Genomic DNA, 21327 nt, shown 5'->3' on the forward strand with positions numbered 1-21327 from the left:
TTCATAAGCAAAAAATAATAATACATAAATGACATGTGGTTTTTAATTTGCTTCAAAATGAAAGAAAAGCTTTTTGATCAAAAACATTTTACAGCGCTTGTTTTTTTTCCAGTATTTTTCTACAGGTGTGTCATACATGGTGTTATATAATTTATAATGTAATGACTAGCAACTTATTGCATCTGAGTTATGAGCTCTAGATGAATGAAGAACCTCTTTTCCAGAGGTATTTAACTCTGGAGTTCCACTTTACTATCATCTGATAAGTGGCTGTTAAACTAGCTTTCCACTTGCCCCTATCTCAACCATCACCTTTATTTCATTTCAAGCACGATTCCACTTAACTGTTATTTAAAAAAACACATCACCCAGCAAAAAGCACACTGGGAGTCTGACCATGACAAAATATAAAATGAAGGTTAAAATATACAAAATGAAAGATAAAAAACAAAACCAAAAAAACAATTAAAACATTCTGAAAGGACAGTTTTACACAAGATCTTCCGACATTATATCTAATCGTAAACTCAAATACTGGTAACAAACAGAGGGATAAAAACAAAAATAATATATTGTGGAATACTGTGGTCTTAGTGTTGAATACTTTTAAAAAAGGTTTAACGCCAGAAGTGGCCGGGATAATTCAAAAGGTACGTTTTGCTACAAAGCTTTGTATACTCAAGTATTTACATATACAGTATATTACAGCAGACTCCCCTCAGTAGCTAGTGTGAAACAGCGTAGTGCTCTATGTCCCTAATATAAATACACACACCGCTGCACCTCAGTGTAAAGTGTGGCCCTGCTGTACCTGATGAAAACGCCTGCGTCGCTGGAGGCAGTGAAGGGCGGGGCCAGGCCACAGGTGTCTGAGGGGGCGGGGCTTATGGGGTCACCGTTTTTTGAGAGGACAGTGGTGACAGTGGGGAATCTATCAGAAGACAGTGTTTGGAGGAGAACAGCAGAGTTTTGGGCGTGTGGGCGCGGGTTTGGTCGGGAAGTGGCAGTTACAGGACGGGGCCCAGCAGGGGGCAGGAATGCGACCGGATGTCGCTGTGCTTGTAGAGCGCTTCGTCCAGGTCCAGCGCCCGGCCGTTGAGGGTGGCCTCCATACAGCCCGCGTAGAAGGCCGACACCGGGGTGGAGACCACAGGCACATCTGGAGGAGGAGGGGAGAAGGTCAAAGGTCACTTGAAATTAACTTCTTGTATCAGCACAAATGCAGTGCCACTGGGCTCATTCCAATAGCTTATTTAATCTTTCCTCATCTCCTTGGTCCTTGCCTAATTGATCAGAGTCCGCCATCTTTAAAGACATTCCCACCTGTTAAATGCTCCTTGAGGAAGCTATGAGTGAGAAGCTAGGAGGTTTCTGAAGGATGCTTGAGCAAGGAAATGCAAGCGCATCCTTGTACATGTAAATGATCCACCTGTTCCCCACTTGCCATGTCTGTTACTATCGTGGCTTCAAAGCGATGCTTGAAAAAGAGCATGGATGTTCCATTTTCTGAACATACGTTTCCTCAATTCCTCCATTCTTGCCATATCTGACCCAAAGTGTGTTCTCATGTTCAGGCTGTCTGCACCTGCAGTGGCAGCAGGTGGAGCTGTAGGTGTGCTGAGCGGGCTCACCTGGCAGACCCCCGAGGAAGATGCTGGCAGGGGAGGAGAGGTCTGGGACAGTAGGCCCCCCCACTCCCAGCTCCACCTGCCCCCCCTGCCCGTCCACCTCCAGCAGGGTCAGGTTCCCCACCACCGTCAGGTTCAGGAGGTGCGTCTCTGAGTCACACAGGTAGGCAGGGAGGCTGGCCACCACCTCACTGCCCATGGAGACCAGCACATACTGCAGGACCAGAGGGAGATATTACAGTATGCGCACACACACACACACACACACACACACACTGTAGGACCACAAGCAGGTATTACAGAGCACACAGACACACGCACACAGACACATACATGCCCGTGCATCGGACATGCATCACACACAGCAAATGACAAAACATTCAAAAAAAGTATTTCAGTCCTATATTTCAATAAATCTTTATGTATATATTATCTATTATAGATTTTTTTTAATTCATATTTAAATGTTAGTCTTTAGTTTTTTTTGCTAAATTCTTTTTTTATTTTTTGGATTTGCCAAAGAAAATTTCACCATGCAATTGTTAACTAATATTTTATACTTGAGAGTGGAAAGAAATTGCACAGGCATTTGAACATGCAATGGTATGACCTCACAGTAAGGAGTACAGGCACACGCAGGGACCCGTGCACTACTGCAGCGTTTCTCAACCTTTGGCCCGGACCCAAAACGGGTCATGCAGTGTATGAGGTCCCGAAATTTGAGGGGTCCCCAAAACATTTTAAATGACTCAATTGGGCCCGATGTTAGAAAGTATTTCTAATTTGGGTCCCAATGTTGAGAAGTTTAAGAACCAGTGTACTCGAGCGTTTGAAGCAGAACTAGCTTCAGAACAGAAGTGCTTGAGGATTAAAAGAACTGCTCAGAAAATGGTGCTTAATTATGACGGTAAATAGCACGCAGATTTATTTGAACTACCCACTGTATGTAAACATATCCTTTTAAAAACGGCTCTCCAAGGAAGACAGTACAAGGCTTTGATAACTGAACCTCCTGCAGGTTTTACAAGTCATCTACAGCAACTGAATTAGGAAGTTTGACCGTTTTTAAAAGGTCCGAGGTGTGAAAGTTATCAATGCGGTCATTGACTCAACTGGCTCGGTATCTCCCAGTACTGAATAAGCAGCACTGCCCATGACATTCTGAAAGAGAAAAGTGAATGTAGCCCTGTATGTTCAGAGAAACCCTGTGGGACTCCAGAATGGCAGTTTGCAGTCTTGTAGAAGTTCAGTTTTTGGAACGTGCCATTTACCCACATATAATCAAAATGGCTCTGTCTATCTCAGGCTAGCATGTTGCAATGCTTAAAGCAAGTTGTCATTAGTACTGCAGTTGGTACTTGATACAAGCATTTCCTCTACAATTCAGAGAGGAATTGATTTGTGTCCCACTTCATGAATCTCAAGTCCTTGTTAGTTCCAAAAAAATTATGGGAACAATTTTCAGAAGAAGCAGCATAATGAAAAGGAAATGGCAATCTCTTGTTTATAACACAATGCACATTTCAATGTGTTTGTGGGCACATTGACAGATGGCTTTCCTAACTCACGGTGGTTTAAGTTAAGCTGGGTATCCTGAAACAGCCTGTATGTTCAGAGAATTCTGCCCCCCTTCAAACGTCACCTCGCTGCTACTTTCTCATGACACGAGAACAGTTTCTGACTCGCTCTGAACTTGCAGTTCGGCCTGTGTATCCTTTCAGCGCATTCCTTGGTCAACAGTTCAGTTTCCGTTTTGACACACAGGCTCCATTGTTTCATTTTAACGGTTTTCAATTTTTTCACGTTTGAGTAAGCAAGAGTACAAGCTAGCAGTAGTCACATGCAGACAGTTTAGTATCCTTCTGCATCTTATGTGTCTTTTGGAAAGCCAATGTAGAACAAAAGTAATATTTTAATTCTATTTTGACTTATGAAACTAGCTATCGCTACAAAACAACGCTGGAGTTACGCAAATGATTAAAATAATCTGGCTTCACTTTCACAGTTACATTGCTGAACAACCCCCATTTCAAAACGGTTTATATCACTGTGGATATACAGGATGTACATCACGCTTAAATGTGATGCAACCATATAAAGATGATTCTCAATCATCTGCCTTTGTGAAGCTGTATCCAGGAATTTTAATTGTTTGGCACATTTGTTTCTACTATGAGGAGTAGCATGCCAAGCTTTTATTGTGCAAGTTGTTTTGAACAGTAAACTCAAACCAGGGACAGATATTTCACATTCTTTTAGACTTGTGACACTTGCGACAATTGAAGATATGCGCGATTGGTATTTACATATTTTATTTGTACTTTGATAGATACATTTGAACAAACTAAATGGCAATCATTTAAACTAAACATGGTCACATTTTTGTTTTATAATGTAAAATTTAAAAAATATATATTTTAATGTATTTGCCTGTTTTGGATTATAAACAAAACATGGATTATAAACAAAACACACACACACACACACACACACACTGTGTGAAATCTCACCTCCTGCTGCAGTTTCTTCCCTGGGTGGTAGTGGGACAGTGAGACGGACAGGGGGACGCTGTCCTGACGGACTAGTGCAAATAGAACCCCAGTGTTGGAGGCAGGACGCAGGGTCAACTGGAGACTGAACACCTGAGAGTCACCTGCACAGAGACACAAACAGCCTGAAAACACCAATACACAAAGCGCACACACACTGGTACACTCACACACTCACACACACACACACACAATGGTACATACAATGGTACTCACTCACTCACTCACTCACTCACTCACTCACTCACTCACTCACTCACTCACTCACTCACTCACTCACTCACTCACTCACTCACTCACTCACTCACTCACTCACTCACTCACTCACTCACTCACTCACTCACTCACTCACTCACTCACTCACTCACTCACTCACTCACTCGTACATGTGCACACACACAGTGGTACATACAATGGTACATGCGCGCACGCACACACATACACACATGCAAATGCATACACAATTACACACACACACACACACACACACACATACAAATGCAATTATGTATGCATCACACACATAGTGGTACACGCCCGCACACACAATCACACACACACTGTGGTGTACACACACATACACACACACACAGACAGACACACTGAATGTGGCACACGTACTGTGGCACAGGCTGAGGTTGAAGAGGGCGAATCCCCTGCCAGGATAGAAGCAGCCGCGGTCCTCCACAGAGAAGCACTGCATCTTCTCATTGGAGCGGATAGTCTCCTGGATGGAGGTGTCCTCCCCTGTCAGCCAGCGCCACTCCCGCAAACAGCCGTCCAGACGAGGGTTCAGCTGGGGGAGGGGGGTAACACAGCGTCACGCCCCACTGAGCCCACCACGCTAATCCACCGCAACAATCACACCGTTCACTCAATGACTCACTCATCGCATGCGAAGACCAGGAAAAATAACATTGTTCATTCATGACCGAAAAACAACCCATCTCACTCATAGAACACAAGGACAGTGACGAAGTTCCCCTTAGCACAGGGATAATGACCCAGCACCCTCGAAATGCACAGGAATAATGAATCAGGCGCTTGCATCACTCACAGTATGTGGGAATGGGAATGTGTGCTTTTGAGTCACAAAGTACTGTATACCCGCGTTAGCGTATAACGTGTGGGAGAATGTTCACACGTGTGTGCCTGTGCGTGTGTGAGATTAAATGTTTGTCTGAATAGCGGTCAGGCGGAAGGCTGAATCTCACTGCCGAAGCAGAATAATGACTTCCTGTAACTCTCTCCAGTGGAAAAAATGCTTCATTTCGCAATGCGGGGAGTCCACTGAAGACTACTGTTGTGCTGTTATTGAGCCAGCAGGGAGCAGTGTTCTCTCTGGACTGAGCAGGAGCAACCGAAGCCTGAACCCAGTGACAGACAGGTCGGTCTGTAGGAAATGCTGTCCTCAGGATGAGACAAAACAGTTCCTGACACCCTAAGTTTGCACGGAAATTTCGTGCTTCCCAGAAGTCCTGACCGAATTTAGATTTTGACTCATTCAATTAAGGCCCTCTAATTTTCCCCTGGTAGTACTGGCGTAGGATTCTCTCCCTCTCAACCTCAGCTGAAGTGTTTTAAGCATTCTGGAACAAAATGGCTGCCCTGCATCACCCCAGGCAGGTGCAGCATGTTGGTGTTTGTTGAGATAGTCTCCTTCCCTTCACCGTAAAAGGATTTGTGATCATGAAATGAATGGTGTAATATAAGTAATGCTTTCTCCACTGAGTGCATTGGTACTCTAGGTCTTGAGCTTATAACTTACTTGGCCTATTAACCATGTGTACTAAACTTAAAGTTCATGGCTGTACAACTGATTCTATGAATTGTACCTTTTCCAACCTGTTCTATAGTTTGTTGTCATGACCTTGGTATGCACTTTTTGTACATCGCTTTGGCTTTTTGCCAAATGTAATGTAATGTAATGTAATGTAATGCATCATTATTGCAGAAACCCTGAGGTGCCAGCGACACTCACCTGGCTCAGAAGCCCCCCCTCCTTGAAGGGGACCCCTCCCACGGTGAGGTTGAGCTCGTGCATGCCCTTCTTCAGGGTGAAGAGGTCCCCGTTCACCGCGATCTTCATCACGGCCTCCCTGTCAATCTTAATCACCAGGCTCCGTCCCTGCTCCTCCACAGAGATCTGAGAGGACATGAAAAACGTCAAAGAGCTGCACCATTCCGTGAAAAACAAAGTGAAGACAGAGGCAGTGTCTCAAACTGAAGGCTGTGGCCTTGATGCCTTGCTGCCTGATTAGTCACTGTCCTTCAAAGGAGTGTTTGGAAGTGCTTAGGCAGCACTGCTGTCAGACGCACATTGAAGGCAGGAAGACGTCGGAGTCAAAGTGACGTGATTACAAGCAGTGTTGGTGCCTTTCGCTGTTCGTGAAAAGCTCACGGAGGCTTAAATACATTAAACGCGCTATTTCAGTGTGTTCAGTAATTAACATCTACTAAAGATATAATTACAACAAAATATCAGAAGCAGAAACTCAACTAAATTTAAAGGAAATAAAAACGGATTCAAATTAAGACTAAAATGACCCAGGTTGGGATAACCCTTTTGATGACCACCCTGGTCACAGCTCTGAGTTTGAGACTGGGGTCAGTACTCTATGGACAGCCCTGCTGAACACCACAGCGGGTCTCAGGTCTCTGACCCTGTGTCTCTCCTTTTATCTATGGACAGCCCTGCTGAACACCACAGCGGGTCTCTCACCCTGTGTCTCTGCTTGTCGTCTATGGACAGCCCTGCTGAACACCACAGCAGGTCTCTCACCCTGTGTCTCTGCTTGTCGTCTATGGACAGCCCTGCTGAACACCACAGCGGATCTCAGGCCTCTCACCCTGTGCCACTGCCCGTCGTTGACCTCCGGTCCGCTGCTGGTGACCCGGCTCACCGGCCCGTACTTCAGCTGCAGCTCCAGCTTCCCACGATGCATTGCCAGCACGATCCAAGAGCTGTTCAGGTGCCCCCCGGCGAAAAAGATGACCCCTTCCGGGTCAAAGGTCCTGAGGTCGAACTCTGCAGTGAAACTGAGGGAGAGGATGGTGTCATGGATGGAGTTTCTCATAAATGTTCACATCTGCAGAGCGGTATCTGAGGAGTGCTTTGGCAGCCATTGGTTAAATGCTAAATGATATGCTAAAAATAGCGCCAAAAATGCTGGAAAATGTTTTTTGGATTGGGGCCGTCCCCGCCTCTCACCCGGTCTGGACTCTCCGACGGAAGCGCAGGCGCACGACGGGGACTCCGCTGAACATGCGGCCCAGGTAGAGTGAGCGCGAGTTCCTCTTCATGTTCAGAGACAATGACGGCTCTATGGGCTGTGGAGACAGACAGGGGAACAGTCAGAGTGATTCAGCCCATACAGGGGGGCTGCTTGCCACTTTAACATGGGTTTGGGGTGCAGTGTGTTTTAGGGTAAAGCACGGTTTTGGGTATGGTATGTTTTGCTGTATAGCACGGTTCGGTTTTGGGTCCAGTGTGTTTTGGGGGATAGCGCGGTTTGGGTTTTGGGGTACGGTGTGATTTGGGGTTTGGGTTGTGGGTCCCGTGTGTTTTGGGGGATAGCACAGTTTGGGTTTTGGAATACAGTATGATTTGGGGTTTGGGGTTTGGGTTGTGGGTCCGGTGTGTTTTGGGGGATAGCATGGTCTGGGTTTTGGGTCCAGTGAGTTTTGGGGATAGCACCGTCTGGGTTTTGGGGTTCGGTGTGATTTCATGCCCCTTTACCTCACAGCTCCTGTAGTCCTGCGCCAGCCTCATGCCCCTCCGCCCGTCACAGAAGCAGCGGAAGCTCCCAGGTGTGTTTACACACTCCTCCGCACACACCTGGGTCTCACACTCATCCACATCTGCAGGGAGAGGGCATAAAAACAGCTGGATCAGCCTCCAGGGGAGTATCAGACAGCTCTCTATAAACTGGAAATGCATCAGCACAAAATGCCTGCAGGCCTGGATTCAGGAGGCTAAAAGAGGAGATGGACGCTTGCTTTAGAAAGAGTGATGATTTCTGGGAAATGCGTGCCCGGTCTGCAACAACACGGGCTGCGGACGCAGCTGTGGAAATGTGAATTCCTGCGAGTGAGAAAATCCCCACTGGGCTCCAGCATTCCTGGCCTCAGAAAAACACGCAGGCACTAACATGTTACACAAATAAAATATTTGGATGGCTGAGTCCTCTGTTATACTATCCTCACTCTCTGCGCAGGACAATGTACTTTTGAAATCTGACAGGGTGCAGTGTGAGCTTGTGCGTGTGTGTGTGTGTGTGTGTGTGTGTGTACGCATGCGTGCCTTTGTCTGTGTGTATGTGTGCCTTTGTTCATGTGTGTACTGTATGTATGCGTGTGTGTGTCTGTATGTGTATGTGTGTGCCTTTGTTCATGTGTGTACTGTATGTATGCGTGTGTGTCTGTATGTGTATGTGTGTGTGAGGGTGTGTATGTATGTATGCATGTGTGTGTGTGCCTGTATGTGTATGTGAGGGTTTGTATGTATGCATGTATGTATGTATGCGTGTGTGTGTGAGGGTGTGTATGTATGTATGTATGTATGCATGCATGTGTGTGTCTGTATGTGTATGTGAGGGTTTGTACGTATGTATGTATGTATGTATGCATGTGTGGTCTTACCCAAACAGGACTTGGACACGTTGTCGTACACATAGCCCTCCTCACACAGACACTCGTAGGACCCCACGAGGTTGCCACAACGTGCCGTTCCACACACTCCAGGGTCTTCCACACACTCATTAACATCTGGAACACAAAGGAGCGCTCAGTGACAAATCCTAAAGCTCCACACTATCCAGGGACCTCCTGTCCCCCAAGGTAATGAGGCCAAACAAGCATCCCGACCATGCGCCCAGTCACACATCTAACCAAAACATCCACTCACACTGTGCATTAATCTACTCCACTGAAAAATGAAGAAGCACATTGGAGTGAACATGTCTGGGTTTTTATAGACCAGTGGTAACCAACCATGTCCCTGGAGACACACCTCACTCAACAGCTAGACATCTTGTTGAGATACTAATCAGTAGTCAGGTCTGTCTACAGGACAGTAGATGTCCAGGACAGGGTTGGTTACCTCCGTTATAGATTGATGTGCGTATGAGAGGGGGGGGTAGGGTGACGTGCGAGTCTTACCGTTACACGTGTGGCGGTCCACCAGCGTGTAGCCAGGCCCGCAGGAGCAGCGGTAGCTGCCAACCGTGTTATTGCACTCATGGTCGCAGCCGCCGTTCTTCTTGTCACACTCGTTTATATCTGCCAATCGGAGAACCACATGCAAGTCATGTGACGCAACAAACCAATCCGGCCCAAGCTTGGTCCTCTTGTGACACTGCTGAGCCGTGAACCCCTCTTTCAGAGAAGTGGAACCCAGGTCAAAAATGTACGGTCCTATAAAAGAGTCGATGCTGTGGGATGATTCACAATATTGACACTGTTCTGTAAAACTATTAGGTCCATATGTCTTTATATATTAACCATGATCGTCATATCATGATTTTGCAGGATAATAGAAATATGCATATGTGTATGTGTCATTATGTGACTGAATTATGATGAATTATTGTCTTTTCATATCTTCCCATGGTTGTAGCAGAGCAGAGGAAAGTGCAGCCTTTGCCACACTCACATAGGGTGACTTTGCTAATGTTTTAGGCTGAGTCACCGTGGAAACGTGAGCTGGAATCAGACTCAGCCCCAGTGTAACTGCAGAAGGCTCACACGCACTGCAGAGCTGTCTCATCACTGAGCATGCTCAGTGCAGCGTCAGTCACTGCAGAGCTGGGTACTCCTCAGCTGCTGCTCTCCTCACAGACGCATGCAGAGTCTCGCGTCTCCGTCAGTAACGTGATGCAAGCGGCCGCATGGTGACGCCATAGCAAGGTCACCCGAGAGGTCGCAACAATCACGACACGGGCGGAAACACCTTTCACATCACAACGTCCCCCTCCCTCTTGCGGAGCCCCCAGGGAAAACAGTATGACGTGGCTTTCACGCCATACTGTGAAATATCTTGAGACTGAGACGATCTTAGGATAAAAAGGAAGCTTCCGGAATCTGCATGACTCTGACGTTTCCGTCTGGCTCCATACTTTCTTTTCTCAGCTTCCAGGATGGCACGGATGTTGAGCAATCAGTTTTATTTGCTCTGGCATGCCTCTCCAGTAGGAATGTAGCCTGCAGTGCATCAGACCAGTCACAGGCTGAGGAGCTGGGTTAGCCAGTTAAAGCACTGTTTCCGTGCAGATGAACCCCATGGTCAGTCCTCCAAATCCAGACCACAGCAGTCAGCTGTAGCCAGCATTACACAGAATGGTCTCTGGAGAGGGCATGATCTGACCTGGTCCCACAGTCTGCCTGCACAAGCTACACCTGCAGCCTCTTCCTCCATACGGGCGTGACAGTATCAGTATTAGTCAAGCACCGTGATTGTGGTTTCTCTGGCAGTTGAAAATGGTTTCTCTGGCGGTTAAAGGTGACCGTATGGGTTCTATGATGGATAGAGGTGTGACAGTACGGTTTCTCTGGTGGTTAAATGTGTAACGGTATAGTTCCTCTGGTGGTTAAAGGTGTAATTCTAGAGCAGTGGTTCCCAAACTTTGTCCTGGAGGCCCCCTGTATATGTTGGTTTCCGTTCCAACCACAATTGAAGTCCCAGAACTTCAACAAGCTTTTCACTTTTCTTAATGATGTACTATTGATTTTTCGAGGGATTATTTACCCTCTTAAACTACTGTTACGACCCAGTCTTGGTCGTAACAGCTATGTGAAGAATGAAAAATAAAACTCTAATGTTTGTATTGTGCTTAGTGTGCTATATTGAAAACAATTACATAAAAAAGGAAACTTATTTATAACTGATCAAATGCTCAAGTGTGGTGAATCAAGAGGCTACTAACTGGTTAAATTGTGGACACTTGGCCACTAAAACTAACCACCTGGAAGATACAAAATAAAAAAACAAAGCAAATAATAACGAGCCAAACCTGCATTGTGTTGATGAATTTAAAGAAACAATTATGAAAGAAATTAAATGGGTGTGTTCAGCAACCTAATTAGGAGCCTATTGATTGACCTCAGTCAGTCGGTAAAGGTGTGACAGTGTGGTTTCTCTGGAGGTTACAGGTGTGACAGTGTGGTTTCTCTGGAGGTTACAGGTGTGACAGTGTGGTTTCTCTGGAGGTTACAGGTGTGACAGTGTGGTTTCTCTGGAGGTTACAGGTGTGACAGTGTGGTTTCTCTGGAGGTTACAGGTGTGACAGTGTGGTTTCTCTGGAGGTTACAGGTGTGACAGTGTGGTTTCTCTGGAGGTTACAGGTGTGACAGTGTGGTTTCTCTGGAGGTTACAGGTGTGACAGTGTGGTTTCTCTGGAGGTTACAGGTGTGACAGTGTGGTTTATCTGGTGGTTAAAGGTCTGACCGTACCTTTCTCACACCTGACGCCGGCCCAGCCTGTGAAGCAGTGGCACAGGAAGTCGCCCTTCTTGTCCTCACAGCGCACCATCCCTCTGGGGTTGCAGGGCGAGGGGGAGCACTGGTCTGGGATGTCTGGGGCAGAGGGACAGGGGCATCAGGGGAGCACACCCACATTTCTGCAGGAAATCATGTCCTTCTATCCCTCCCCTTATCACACAGTTCCAACACTATCTCATAATTCACCCAAAAAGCTGCACATCTGATTCTGATTCCTTTATGCAGAAAGCTCAACTCTCTTCCTTTTTGATCACAGTCTACTTCTCATCATGTCCTACCAACATTCAAGGGCTCAACATTTTTTCCAAGGAACACATGCGGTCCGAAAATTTAGGAGCACACCAACGTATCCCAATTAGTTGATGCGCTCCGAAACAATTTTTCCGGTTTAGCGCATCGATTATCAGGAGCAAATGCTCCTAGAACGGGAGCACTGCTGACCTTCATTCAGTAACTCCACTTCCTTCACAGACAGTAATCCCAGCTTCACAGTGAACGGTGTCTGTATAAGGCTGAATCAGTCTTTCACAGTGAAGCCTCTGCAAGGTGATGAGGGCTGTCCATTACAGTCAGTGTTTGCCGTATAATAACAGTCTTTTCTCAAACAGTCTGTGCGTTACGGTCATGGTGGTCCTTCACACGCATCAGTGTCGGTGGTCTAGCGCCCTCGGTGGTCTTCTGTGTTCCTTCCTCTGACGCTGGAGACCGTCTTCGTTCACTGCGCTGTTTTATACAAACCTGCAGTTCAACCATGCACAGCCACTGTTCTGCACACACTATAACATTTTTACTGTTTCCTAACCGGGCAAGTCTGGACATGCTGAGGAAGGCTGTTCAGGACCAGAGGCAGAGGGGGGGGGGAGAGGGGGAAGGAAAGGGGGAGAGAGCAAACAGGGAGAAGCAGAGGATAAAGTGACACATTAATAAGAATGGTGGTGGGGAGACACGGAGACGGGGCAGGGGGATATTCGGGATATTCCCCCGACAGTGATCGGTGTTGGAGGCTCATGCAGAGGCTTGTCTGGAATCCGGAATGTTCTGCAGCACCCTGTCTCTGTGGGGTTTGGATCTTTGTGCTACATGAGTCACATGGCTTACAGGAAAGTGTGTGTGATTTCAGCCCCGCGCCGTACAAACACACAGGCTGGGCGGCTGAACACATTAGAGCACGTGTTGTATGAACGGCTCATGCCTTGTCGTGAGCAGAAAGAGGCGCGTTTTGGAGAGGGACAAGAATCCGCCAGGCCCAATATAAAAAGCTGATGACTGGAGTTTATCCAAGGGGGAGGGGGGGCCTTTTCATGTAAGGATCTGACATATAGACGCTTGCGGTTTCCCTCCCAGCTCCCGTTCCCTCTCTCCCTCTCTCCATTTCTCAGGCTCTCTCTCTCTCCGTTTCTCAGACTCTCTCTTTCCATGCCTGTGCCAGGAGCAGACTCACAGGGGCATGTCGGCCTCATCCTGCTCTTCCGCCCGCTGTGCTGGGAACAGCCCGTGGCCCCAGAGTGCTCCCCCCTCCCTCAAAGTCAGAATCCATCACCGGCCTTCTCCACCAACCCACAGACCTGCTCTGAAATCCTGGGAGCTCCGCAAGTCTGTCAGTACGCTGCCCCAGGTACGGCTAACAGACAGAAGCTGCTGCACTTGGCTTTGGAGACAGGCCAACACTAAAGCTACTGGGAAAAATATATTCCATTTTTATTGTATACATTCTGTGAATAGGTAGCTAGTGCTTTACCCGAAAGTCTGCTAATCTAAACCAGCCCCTTTTCACATTTTCTGTGTGCATCACTAATATTTGGCCCCTAGTAAATGTAAGTGACAGGTTGAACAATCATAATGCAAAATTGGCATTTAAAAAAAAGAAGAAGGAAAGTCTTCCATATTGTATATAAGATGTACAACTATAACACACATTAAAACACAAGGGCTATCTCGCAGCAGCAGGTGTCAGGGTAAGAGGGGGTAAGTGTGTCTGTGTTCCTCACTGCATTTGCGCTTTCATTTTGAAGTTAGAGAGTGAAATTGAGTGCTTCTATGCAGAGGGAAGGTGCACTGCAGTGCAGACCAGCAGGGAACACAGTTCCCCTACAGCGCTATTTATAAACCCCAGAGCCAACTCACTGCAGAGGGGAGGACACAGGGAAAGATGGAGCGATGGGTAGCGACAGAAAGAGAGGGAATAGAAAGAGAGAGAGAGAGAGATGACACTCACTGTGAACGCATGTGATCAGGTCTTGTCTCTTCTTCTCTGAGTTTCCGAACGTATCCACGCATGCTGGTACCAGGATGAAAAGAAAAGAGTCTTAAAGCTCCAGTCAGCCAAGCACAGCCTTTAACCCCAACACTGAGCCCACAGCACTCTCCAGACTCACCTCTGAGACTCTCCTGTAGCTCTCTGAGACTCACTGAGTGCAACCTGCCCCTCTAAGCCTCACCTGTACACAGTTAAACCTGCCTCTCTAAGCCTCACCTGTACACAGTTAAACCTGCCCCTCTAAGCCTCACCTGTACACAGTTAAACCTGCCCCTCTAAGCCTCACCTGTACACAGTTAAACCTGCCCCTCTAAGCCTCACCTGTACACAGTTAAACCTGCCCCTCTAAGCCTCACCTGTTGACAGTTCAACCTGCCCCACTAAGCCTCACCTGTACACAGTTCAACCTGCCCCTCTAAGCCTCACCTGTACACAGTTCAACCTGCCCCTCTAAGCCTCACCTGTACACAGTTCAACCCGTCTCCCATTCTCACCAGTACAGAGTTCAACCTGCTTGTCTAAGCCTGACCTGTATACAGTTCAACCTGCCACTAATTCTCACCTGGACACAGTTCAACCTCCTTCTCTGGGCCAATATGCAGGTCCACATTATAAACTGTGGATATACTGAGTTCATTGCGGCAAATGCCAAGATAGAAAGCACAAATGTGCACTTACCCAAGTACTTCGGATAAAAGTATTCCTGTAGGAAAGAGAGAAGGGAATGAATTAAACATGACTGATGTCTATGGTAGCGTGAGACTCCTCTGCACTGCGCAGACATCTATGGTAGTGAGTCACTCTAATACCAAAAAACACATTACTCATTCAAAAAGCACTGCACTGCAGTGTGTGCCTGCCTGTGCTACTACTGGCTAGTGTACCAGAGTGATGTACTGCAGTACTGTTTGTGCAGGAAGTGCAAACTACAGGCAAAAGTAAAACAGAGCTTTCTGGGAAAAGACATCAATATAATTCATTTCAAAACTAAAACAAAAAACATGTTTATGCAGGAAGTAACTGACAGGAATTGCAAATATTTGTAATTGCCATAGCAGTCAAGGGCTTCTGGGAAAGGGGTACTAGATGAGGGTCGGAGAGGGGAAGCACGTTTAATGAGTGTGTCTGAGGTCAATTGAGTGAAGGTTTGTTAAAGGAGAAGTAAATGTAACCAAGGTCTGCAAGAGAATGGAAGTCAAATGAATGAGGGTGTTCTGGAAGTCGCATGAATAAGCGAATGGAAGCAGAATTAATGAGGATGTCTTAGGCTGTGAGGAGAGGAACAAGCCCGGCCAAACAAGGACGGTCCGGCAAACACGAGTCCCGCTTTTCCTCTCCTCAGTTTTTCCACGAACCCTCACACAGTCGCCGAGAAGCCCCGCCTGGATGCAGATCCACAGCGAGTCTAGTCGCTTAAAAACGCTGCTTTCAAAGCGGGCTCACTTAACCCTTTTCTAGGCATAAGATCACAAATGTGTTTAGAATGTTCTGTACTGAACGTTCTTAACTGAACATTCCAATGCTGATGTAACAATCACGACTGGTAATTGAGAGCGGTGGAGTTCTAGAACACTTTGAATAAAAAAAATGTAAAAAACATTCTTGAAAAACCGCCTCTTCAAAGGCCTGAAGTTCCACTAATGCAAGCTCTAGAGGGAGCAGGCTCTATGGTGTGCCTGGTTAGTACTGAAGGACAGCGCTGGGCCCAGGCTTTCTTTGGTGTATTCGGGCCTGCTGGTTGATGCCAGTTGGAGAGTTGCCCTGCGCACCCCAGTCATGACCTCCCCAATAAAACAGCGGCAATAAAATTCCCACAACGTCCTCTCAACATCAAATGAGACAAAGAGACATCGCAATGGGAGAGCAGCCTGTTTATAATGGAAAGCAAGGCACCAGCAAGGCAATGAGAGAGTGCCTGAGCCATTAGGGGCTCAGCGTTCACAGGGCATAGCTAACTTGACGTTAACATTATTCCATTAGCATCCACAGTTACTGGATATTTCACTGAATCAATTCAGGTTAAGTACCCTTCTTAAGGGTGAAACGGAAACCACAACCTTTGAGTAACAGACCCAACTCCTTAACCACCATACAGTACTGTAGGGCAGCCCCATTATAATACATTAGCATCCTGTCCACAGCTGATGAACTCCAAACCATAGAGAATCTGCTCATGATCAGATTGTTCCCAAGAAACGAGATCAAAGGCATGAATACCGTATGGTTTTGTAGTGTAGTACTTATACAGGGTTCAAGGTCCTGTCTAATTATTTGTACCCAGACACACGACAAATGAACGCGCTGACCCATCCACATAGAACAGACTCTAATCCAGGGGTGCGCAACAAGGGCCGATCCGTTTCAGGATTTCGTGCCAACTTCTGGTCTTCATTAATGAATTGGCTCAATCATATCTTATCTGATATGTGTACGAGTACTGGCTACTGCTGCAGACTGCAAGTGTATCCTAATGATTTTACTCTGCTAAAGTACAGGCTTGAACCAGGGTAATTTATACAGCTGTCAGCAAATTAAAAGCAAGGCAATTGGTTGGAACAGAAACCAGTATGGCCCGTGAGGAGTTCACCCCTGCTCTAATCTCAGAGTGTGAGAGAGCAACAGAGGGTGTGTGAGAGAGAGAGAGAGAGAGAGAGAGAGAGAGAGAGGAGAGAGAGAGAGGAGAGAGAGAGAGAGAGAGAGAGAGAGAGAGAGAGAGAGAGAGAGAGTGCGTGCGTGCGTGTGCGTGTGCGTGTGCGTGTGCGTGTGCGTGTGCGTGTGCGTGTGTGAGCAGCGCAACATCAGTGGGAAACGGGATGCCCTGGGCCCTGTAACAGTTCTGGAACAGTAACTGAAGAGTGTAGCCCAGGGGTGTCAAACTCCAGTCCTGGAGGGCCACAGAGTCCACACACTTTCTCAAGGCCTTAATTGGCTGCTGATTGAAAGGAAACCACAAATAACGGCAGACACTGCGGCCCTCCAGGACTACAGTTTGACACCCCTGGTGTAGCCTATCCCTAGCTGTTTAAAGGCAACCTAGTGCTTAATGTTCTGTTTTAGCCTCACTGTTCTACGGCATTACTGTCACTTTAAGGTCTTGTGCATGCTTGTGCATTGATTTCATGCTGAATTTATGGCTATGAACGCCTTGAAAAAGAGATGACATCTCAACTGAGCTCTCTCCTAAATCAATAACAGATAAATAAAATGCATAATAATAAAGTCAAAGGCAGAGAACAGGTTGAGATCTAACATCTGATCGATGAAGATAGCCCAAAATGAACAGGGAAAATGCATTACTGTTTGCCCCTGGCTCCAGTGAGGGGGGTCAGGGGTACCCTAGGACCAGCAAGGGCCCACCACATCCAGGGTCATCCATTTTGTGTACATTGAACAGCAAACCCTCTGTTCTGAGAGAGAGGCAATAAAGACCCCAAAAGCACAACGGGAGGGGGAAGAGGGTATTACAGAGTGCTGCACCCCAATGCTGCACCCTACTCTCTCCCCAGTGTGGCCCTGTTCTCCTCTGACCTTCCAGAGAAGATCCACGATCCAGACTGCAGGCTGCAATGAGTACTCGACTGTTTCAACACAGAGCTCCCTATTAAATATCCCTGCCTGTTTATCTTCCAGAGTCTTCCCTTTAAGCTGTCAATTGCTCCATGACATCAGCAATTTACTGGTATGTGCGAAAACACAACTTTCCCACTGCAGTGTCAGCAGATTAGTCATCACGGAGCAACTTTTCCTCTGCAGTGGTTGCAGGTTGCCGAGCTATGAGCAACTTTTCCTCTTCGGTGTGTGCTGGTTGCCGAGCTATGAGCAACTTTTCCTCTTCGGTGTCTGCTGGTTGCCGAGCTATGAGCAACGTTTCCTCTGCAGCGTCTACTGGTTACCGAGCTATGAGCAACTTTAGTTCTGCAGTGTCTGCAGGCTGCCCAGCCATGAGCAACCTTTCCTCTGCAGTGTCTGCTGGTTGCCGAGCTACGAGCAGCTTTTCCTCTGCAGTGACTGCAGACTCCTCTGCCCTGCAGTCAGATGTGTGCTAATGTGAATGTGAACTGTTTGTCTGAATGTAGGACAAGATCAATTTCTCCAACACCAGAGGGAGCAGCAAGCGGTTCCCCTCTCTCAGGCAAACGGGCCTGAATAACCGGAGTCCTCTCAGCCTCAGTGTGCCAGAGGTAAGAGAGGCGGGGAGCTGCCACAGAGACCCACAATTCACTGCAATGCAGGAGAGTGTGGAGCAGCTATCCCCACCGACCACATCGCATCTCATAAAAGTGACCACAACCTGACCACACACACCCTGCAGAGTGGCCAGCCTCACCTCGTAAAGCTGACACACACACACACACACACACACACACACACACGTGCACACACATGTGCACACACATGTGCACACACACACACACACACACACACACACACACGTGCACACACAGCGGGGGGGCAGAGCTGGCCTTATATTAACATGGTTTTACAGGCATCAGATTTAACAGAAGCTGAGTGGAATTTATCTGTGATTAAAAGCACATTCCGATCCCCTCTGTCACGGCCCTACCACACGGCCCTGCTGCGATCATCCTCTTACCGTAAGCAGCCGCTGCACAAACACACTCAAAATGAATACGGAAGATCAGCGTTCGCATAATCAGGCGTCAGATTCCCTCTGGGTCGGCATCATGTACTGGAAACTGCCTTCTGTAAGGGGGATTTAAGCCTGTGCAAATCCTGGCAGCATCAACGCAAACGCTTGGGTAACGGTGCTTACGGCCTCTTCGGTCCGGGACGCGGGAACACGCGTTCTCAGGGTGAAGGTCAGAGGGGTGAGATGGACGGGGAGGGGCGCGTGAGATGGGACCAGGTGTTCGTGTGACAGAGCGAAACTCTGAGCCTGCCAGAACATCCGTTCCGTGACTTGTGAGGATGAGATGACAGTTTCACCGAGCAGCAGGTCACCTTGTCCGTTCTGCAAATCACTGTCGTCAGGACAGTAGCCAATGCACATCATTCTCAGAGGGAGTAATTTCAGTTTCAAATGGGGTTTGGTGAGTGTGGGTGGGGGGGCTTTATGTTAAGTCTATGTTACAGCCGTCTGTAAAATTGTAGGGGATACGTACCCCTGTCCCCCCTGTAAATTGAGCCGATGATCATTCTCCACCAACAGCACTGTGTTAAAATCCACACAAACTAAGACAGTGCATTTGCATTCACACTGCACAGCACATTCGGTAATACACAAACTCTACATTCCCCTCTCTGCAAAACCCCACTGCACATACCATACACATGAATGTGCACCGACTGCAAGCACTTTAGAATTGTAAATATGAGTACATGTGCACCAGGTACTTCTCATGGCCAGTTTTAATGTGTGGATGTTGGTTAAATCATTTATGTCCAGCGTCCACCGCAGAACTGAAGAAATCATAGTCCAGAGTCCCACAGTTCAGACTGTACTCCGCCACTATCTCAGTTTCTTTCTTTCTCTCACAGGCCCCCCACACATTCTCTCTCTTTCTCTTTCTCTCTCTCTCTTTCTCTCTCTCTCTCACTCTCTCACACACACACACACACACACACACACACACACACACACACACACACACAGCAACAGCAGCAGTTTGATTTTACACCAATGACCTCAGGGACAGCTGCAGAGGAAGTTCAGACAGAGAGGCTCAGGTTTAAGGGGACGGCGCACAAATCAACATCAGTTGCACAATCGTCTGCACAGCCTTTTTACGAAAACACAGACCTGTCCCGGGAATCGTGTGAGAGCAGTGTGGTCCCACAGCTCCATAATTAAAAACAGCCATCCTCCTTATCGGAAACGTGCTGCTAATTCATGCAGATGCATGTTATCTGGAAATACAAGGACAATGGCCTCGCTTAATGCAGTTGATTCCGTGTGTAATGAATTTACTAGGGCATAAGAACGAGACGGGGCGGGATCATTAAAGCTCCGTGACAGACATCAGCTCGTGCAAAAGGTCACTGCGCGGGAATCACAGCAGTCAGGGCCAATAAAAGTCCCCAGTGACAGTGCACACATCAGCCTCAAAGAGACAATGCTCATAATTAGGGCTGCAGCTGGAAGCTATACTGGGTGTGATGCCACTCGTCTGATTGATTAGACTGGACAGATAATTTAACATAGCGCACAATTATTAGCCAGTTTGTAGCAAAAGGGTCAGTAGTCATGTCAAGGGAAGGGAGTACTCACGGTTTCGGGGTCGTTCTCAAATACTTCCCGAGCTTCTTCTTTGGTACATATCTCTTCGACACATTCTCGCTCCAAATGCCCTTGTTTCGTCTCTTCAAAAACTTGATAGGCTCGCTTGTGTCTCTTCAAGAACTGATTTGCCTCTTCCGGAGACAACGAGACTACAAAATAAACACACAAAAGCAATCTGAGCGGAGTGGGAGTAACGTTATACTAGCGAGGTCGCTGTTTCTTTTAATTCCTTTATGTCCATACTCATCGTCCTCACTTGTGCAGACACGAAAAGTAAATAGGCTTTTGTGCATATTCGGAAAATGTGATTTTGGGTGAATGAGAATCAGGACACTGCAATGATTAGCTTCCTCGCTAGTCTTCACTAACTGAGCCAGCTAACTATTAGCTAGCAATCAGGCTAGCCATATATCCGATAGCCACACTGATGCTCTAAACACAGGAAACTAAACCTAATCAGGAAAGCTAATATTTAATAACTTGTAAGTTACATACTCTGAGAAGACCAGGAGACGAGGAGCAGCAGCAACAAAGATCCCGACAGAAACTGAGGCTGGATCGGCGGCATGTTTATTCCTGCGCCAGATCAGGAAAGTTTTCCTCTTTCAGCTGAACGTAGCAGCCAAATCGTAGTCCTAGAGACAGTGAGAACATTCACTACCCAGCGGGGGAGTATTCCGCTACATTCAGCTCCAGCGCTTTCTTCAGACTAACAGGCTAACTAGCTACATCCCACAACAAACACTGCGGCACCGTCCCCTCCTAGTTCCCCCTCATCCTTTCTCGCGTGCGAGGAGAGTGCCCAGCACAATGCGGGCTTCAAAGCGAGGTGAGTTTGCAGCCAGGTGAAGAATAATCTCAGCCCATAGACGCCACAGACATATTCATCCAGTCTGGATTATTTTTCCCTTCGGAAAAATGACGTTAAGTAAGGTGTCATACTGCATCCAGTTTGACTGTACTTCTTTGTGGCACCGCCCTACTGTACACGACTCGTAAAACTGCTTAGAATGACGTAGCGAAAGGATAGATTGCCATTTGAACTTGTTGGGATCATAAGGTTATCTACCTAATTTGTCACTGAAGTAAAGAAAGTATATTTACAGTGATAAACCAAACACATCATCTGGATTTTAGGCATATGTTTTCCAGTTA

At 47.1% G+C, this 21327-nt stretch overlaps 1 protein-coding gene across 2 annotated transcripts; it reads right to left on the reverse strand.

Annotated features, from left to right (window-relative positions):
* Nucleotides 1–25: 25 nt before the first annotated feature.
* gas6 (growth arrest-specific 6) lies at nucleotides 26–21154 on the reverse strand. 2 transcript variants are annotated; one of them, XM_061227172.1, is made up of 15 exons: nucleotides 20668–21154; nucleotides 20161–20321; nucleotides 14610–14634; nucleotides 13890–13952; nucleotides 11627–11749; nucleotides 9338–9457; nucleotides 8819–8944; nucleotides 7917–8038; nucleotides 7389–7507; nucleotides 7027–7216; nucleotides 6159–6323; nucleotides 4799–4973; nucleotides 4139–4281; nucleotides 1632–1842; nucleotides 26–1159 (listed from the first exon to the last, which is right to left on the reverse strand). In XM_061227172.1, the coding sequence occupies exons 1-15, from the start codon at nucleotides 20738–20740 to the stop codon at nucleotides 1008–1010; spliced, it is 1968 nt and encodes a 655-aa protein (XP_061083156.1). In that variant the 5' UTR covers nucleotides 20741–21154; the 3' UTR covers nucleotides 26–1007. The 2 variants fall into 2 exon arrangements, with proteins under 2 accessions (XP_061083156.1, XP_061083157.1); XM_061227173.1 differs by lacking the exons at nucleotides 20161–20321; nucleotides 20668–21154 and adding an exon at nucleotides 19693–19940.
* Between the last annotated feature and the right edge of the window lie 173 nt (nucleotides 21155–21327).

The sequence above is a fragment of the Conger conger genome, chromosome 17 (assembly GCF_963514075.1).
Source record: "Conger conger chromosome 17, fConCon1.1, whole genome shotgun sequence".
Lineage (NCBI taxonomy): Eukaryota > Metazoa > Chordata > Actinopteri > Anguilliformes > Congridae > Conger > Conger conger.

Bases quoted from the DNA above. Each gene is read 5' to 3' on its own strand.
- gas6 (XM_061227172.1), bottom strand. From the start codon at position 20,740: ATGCCGCCGATCCAGCCTCAGTTTCTGTCGGGATCTTTGTTGCTGCTG. The intron at 14,635-20,160 runs GTGAGTACTCCC...TCTTTCCTACAG, and splicing joins TTGAGAACGACCCCGAAACC to GAATACTTTTATCCGAAGTA. The intron at 1,160-1,631 runs GTGAGCCCGCTC...CTCCTCCTCCAG, and splicing joins CTTCCTCGGGGGTCTGCCAG to ATGTGCCTGTGGTCTCCACC.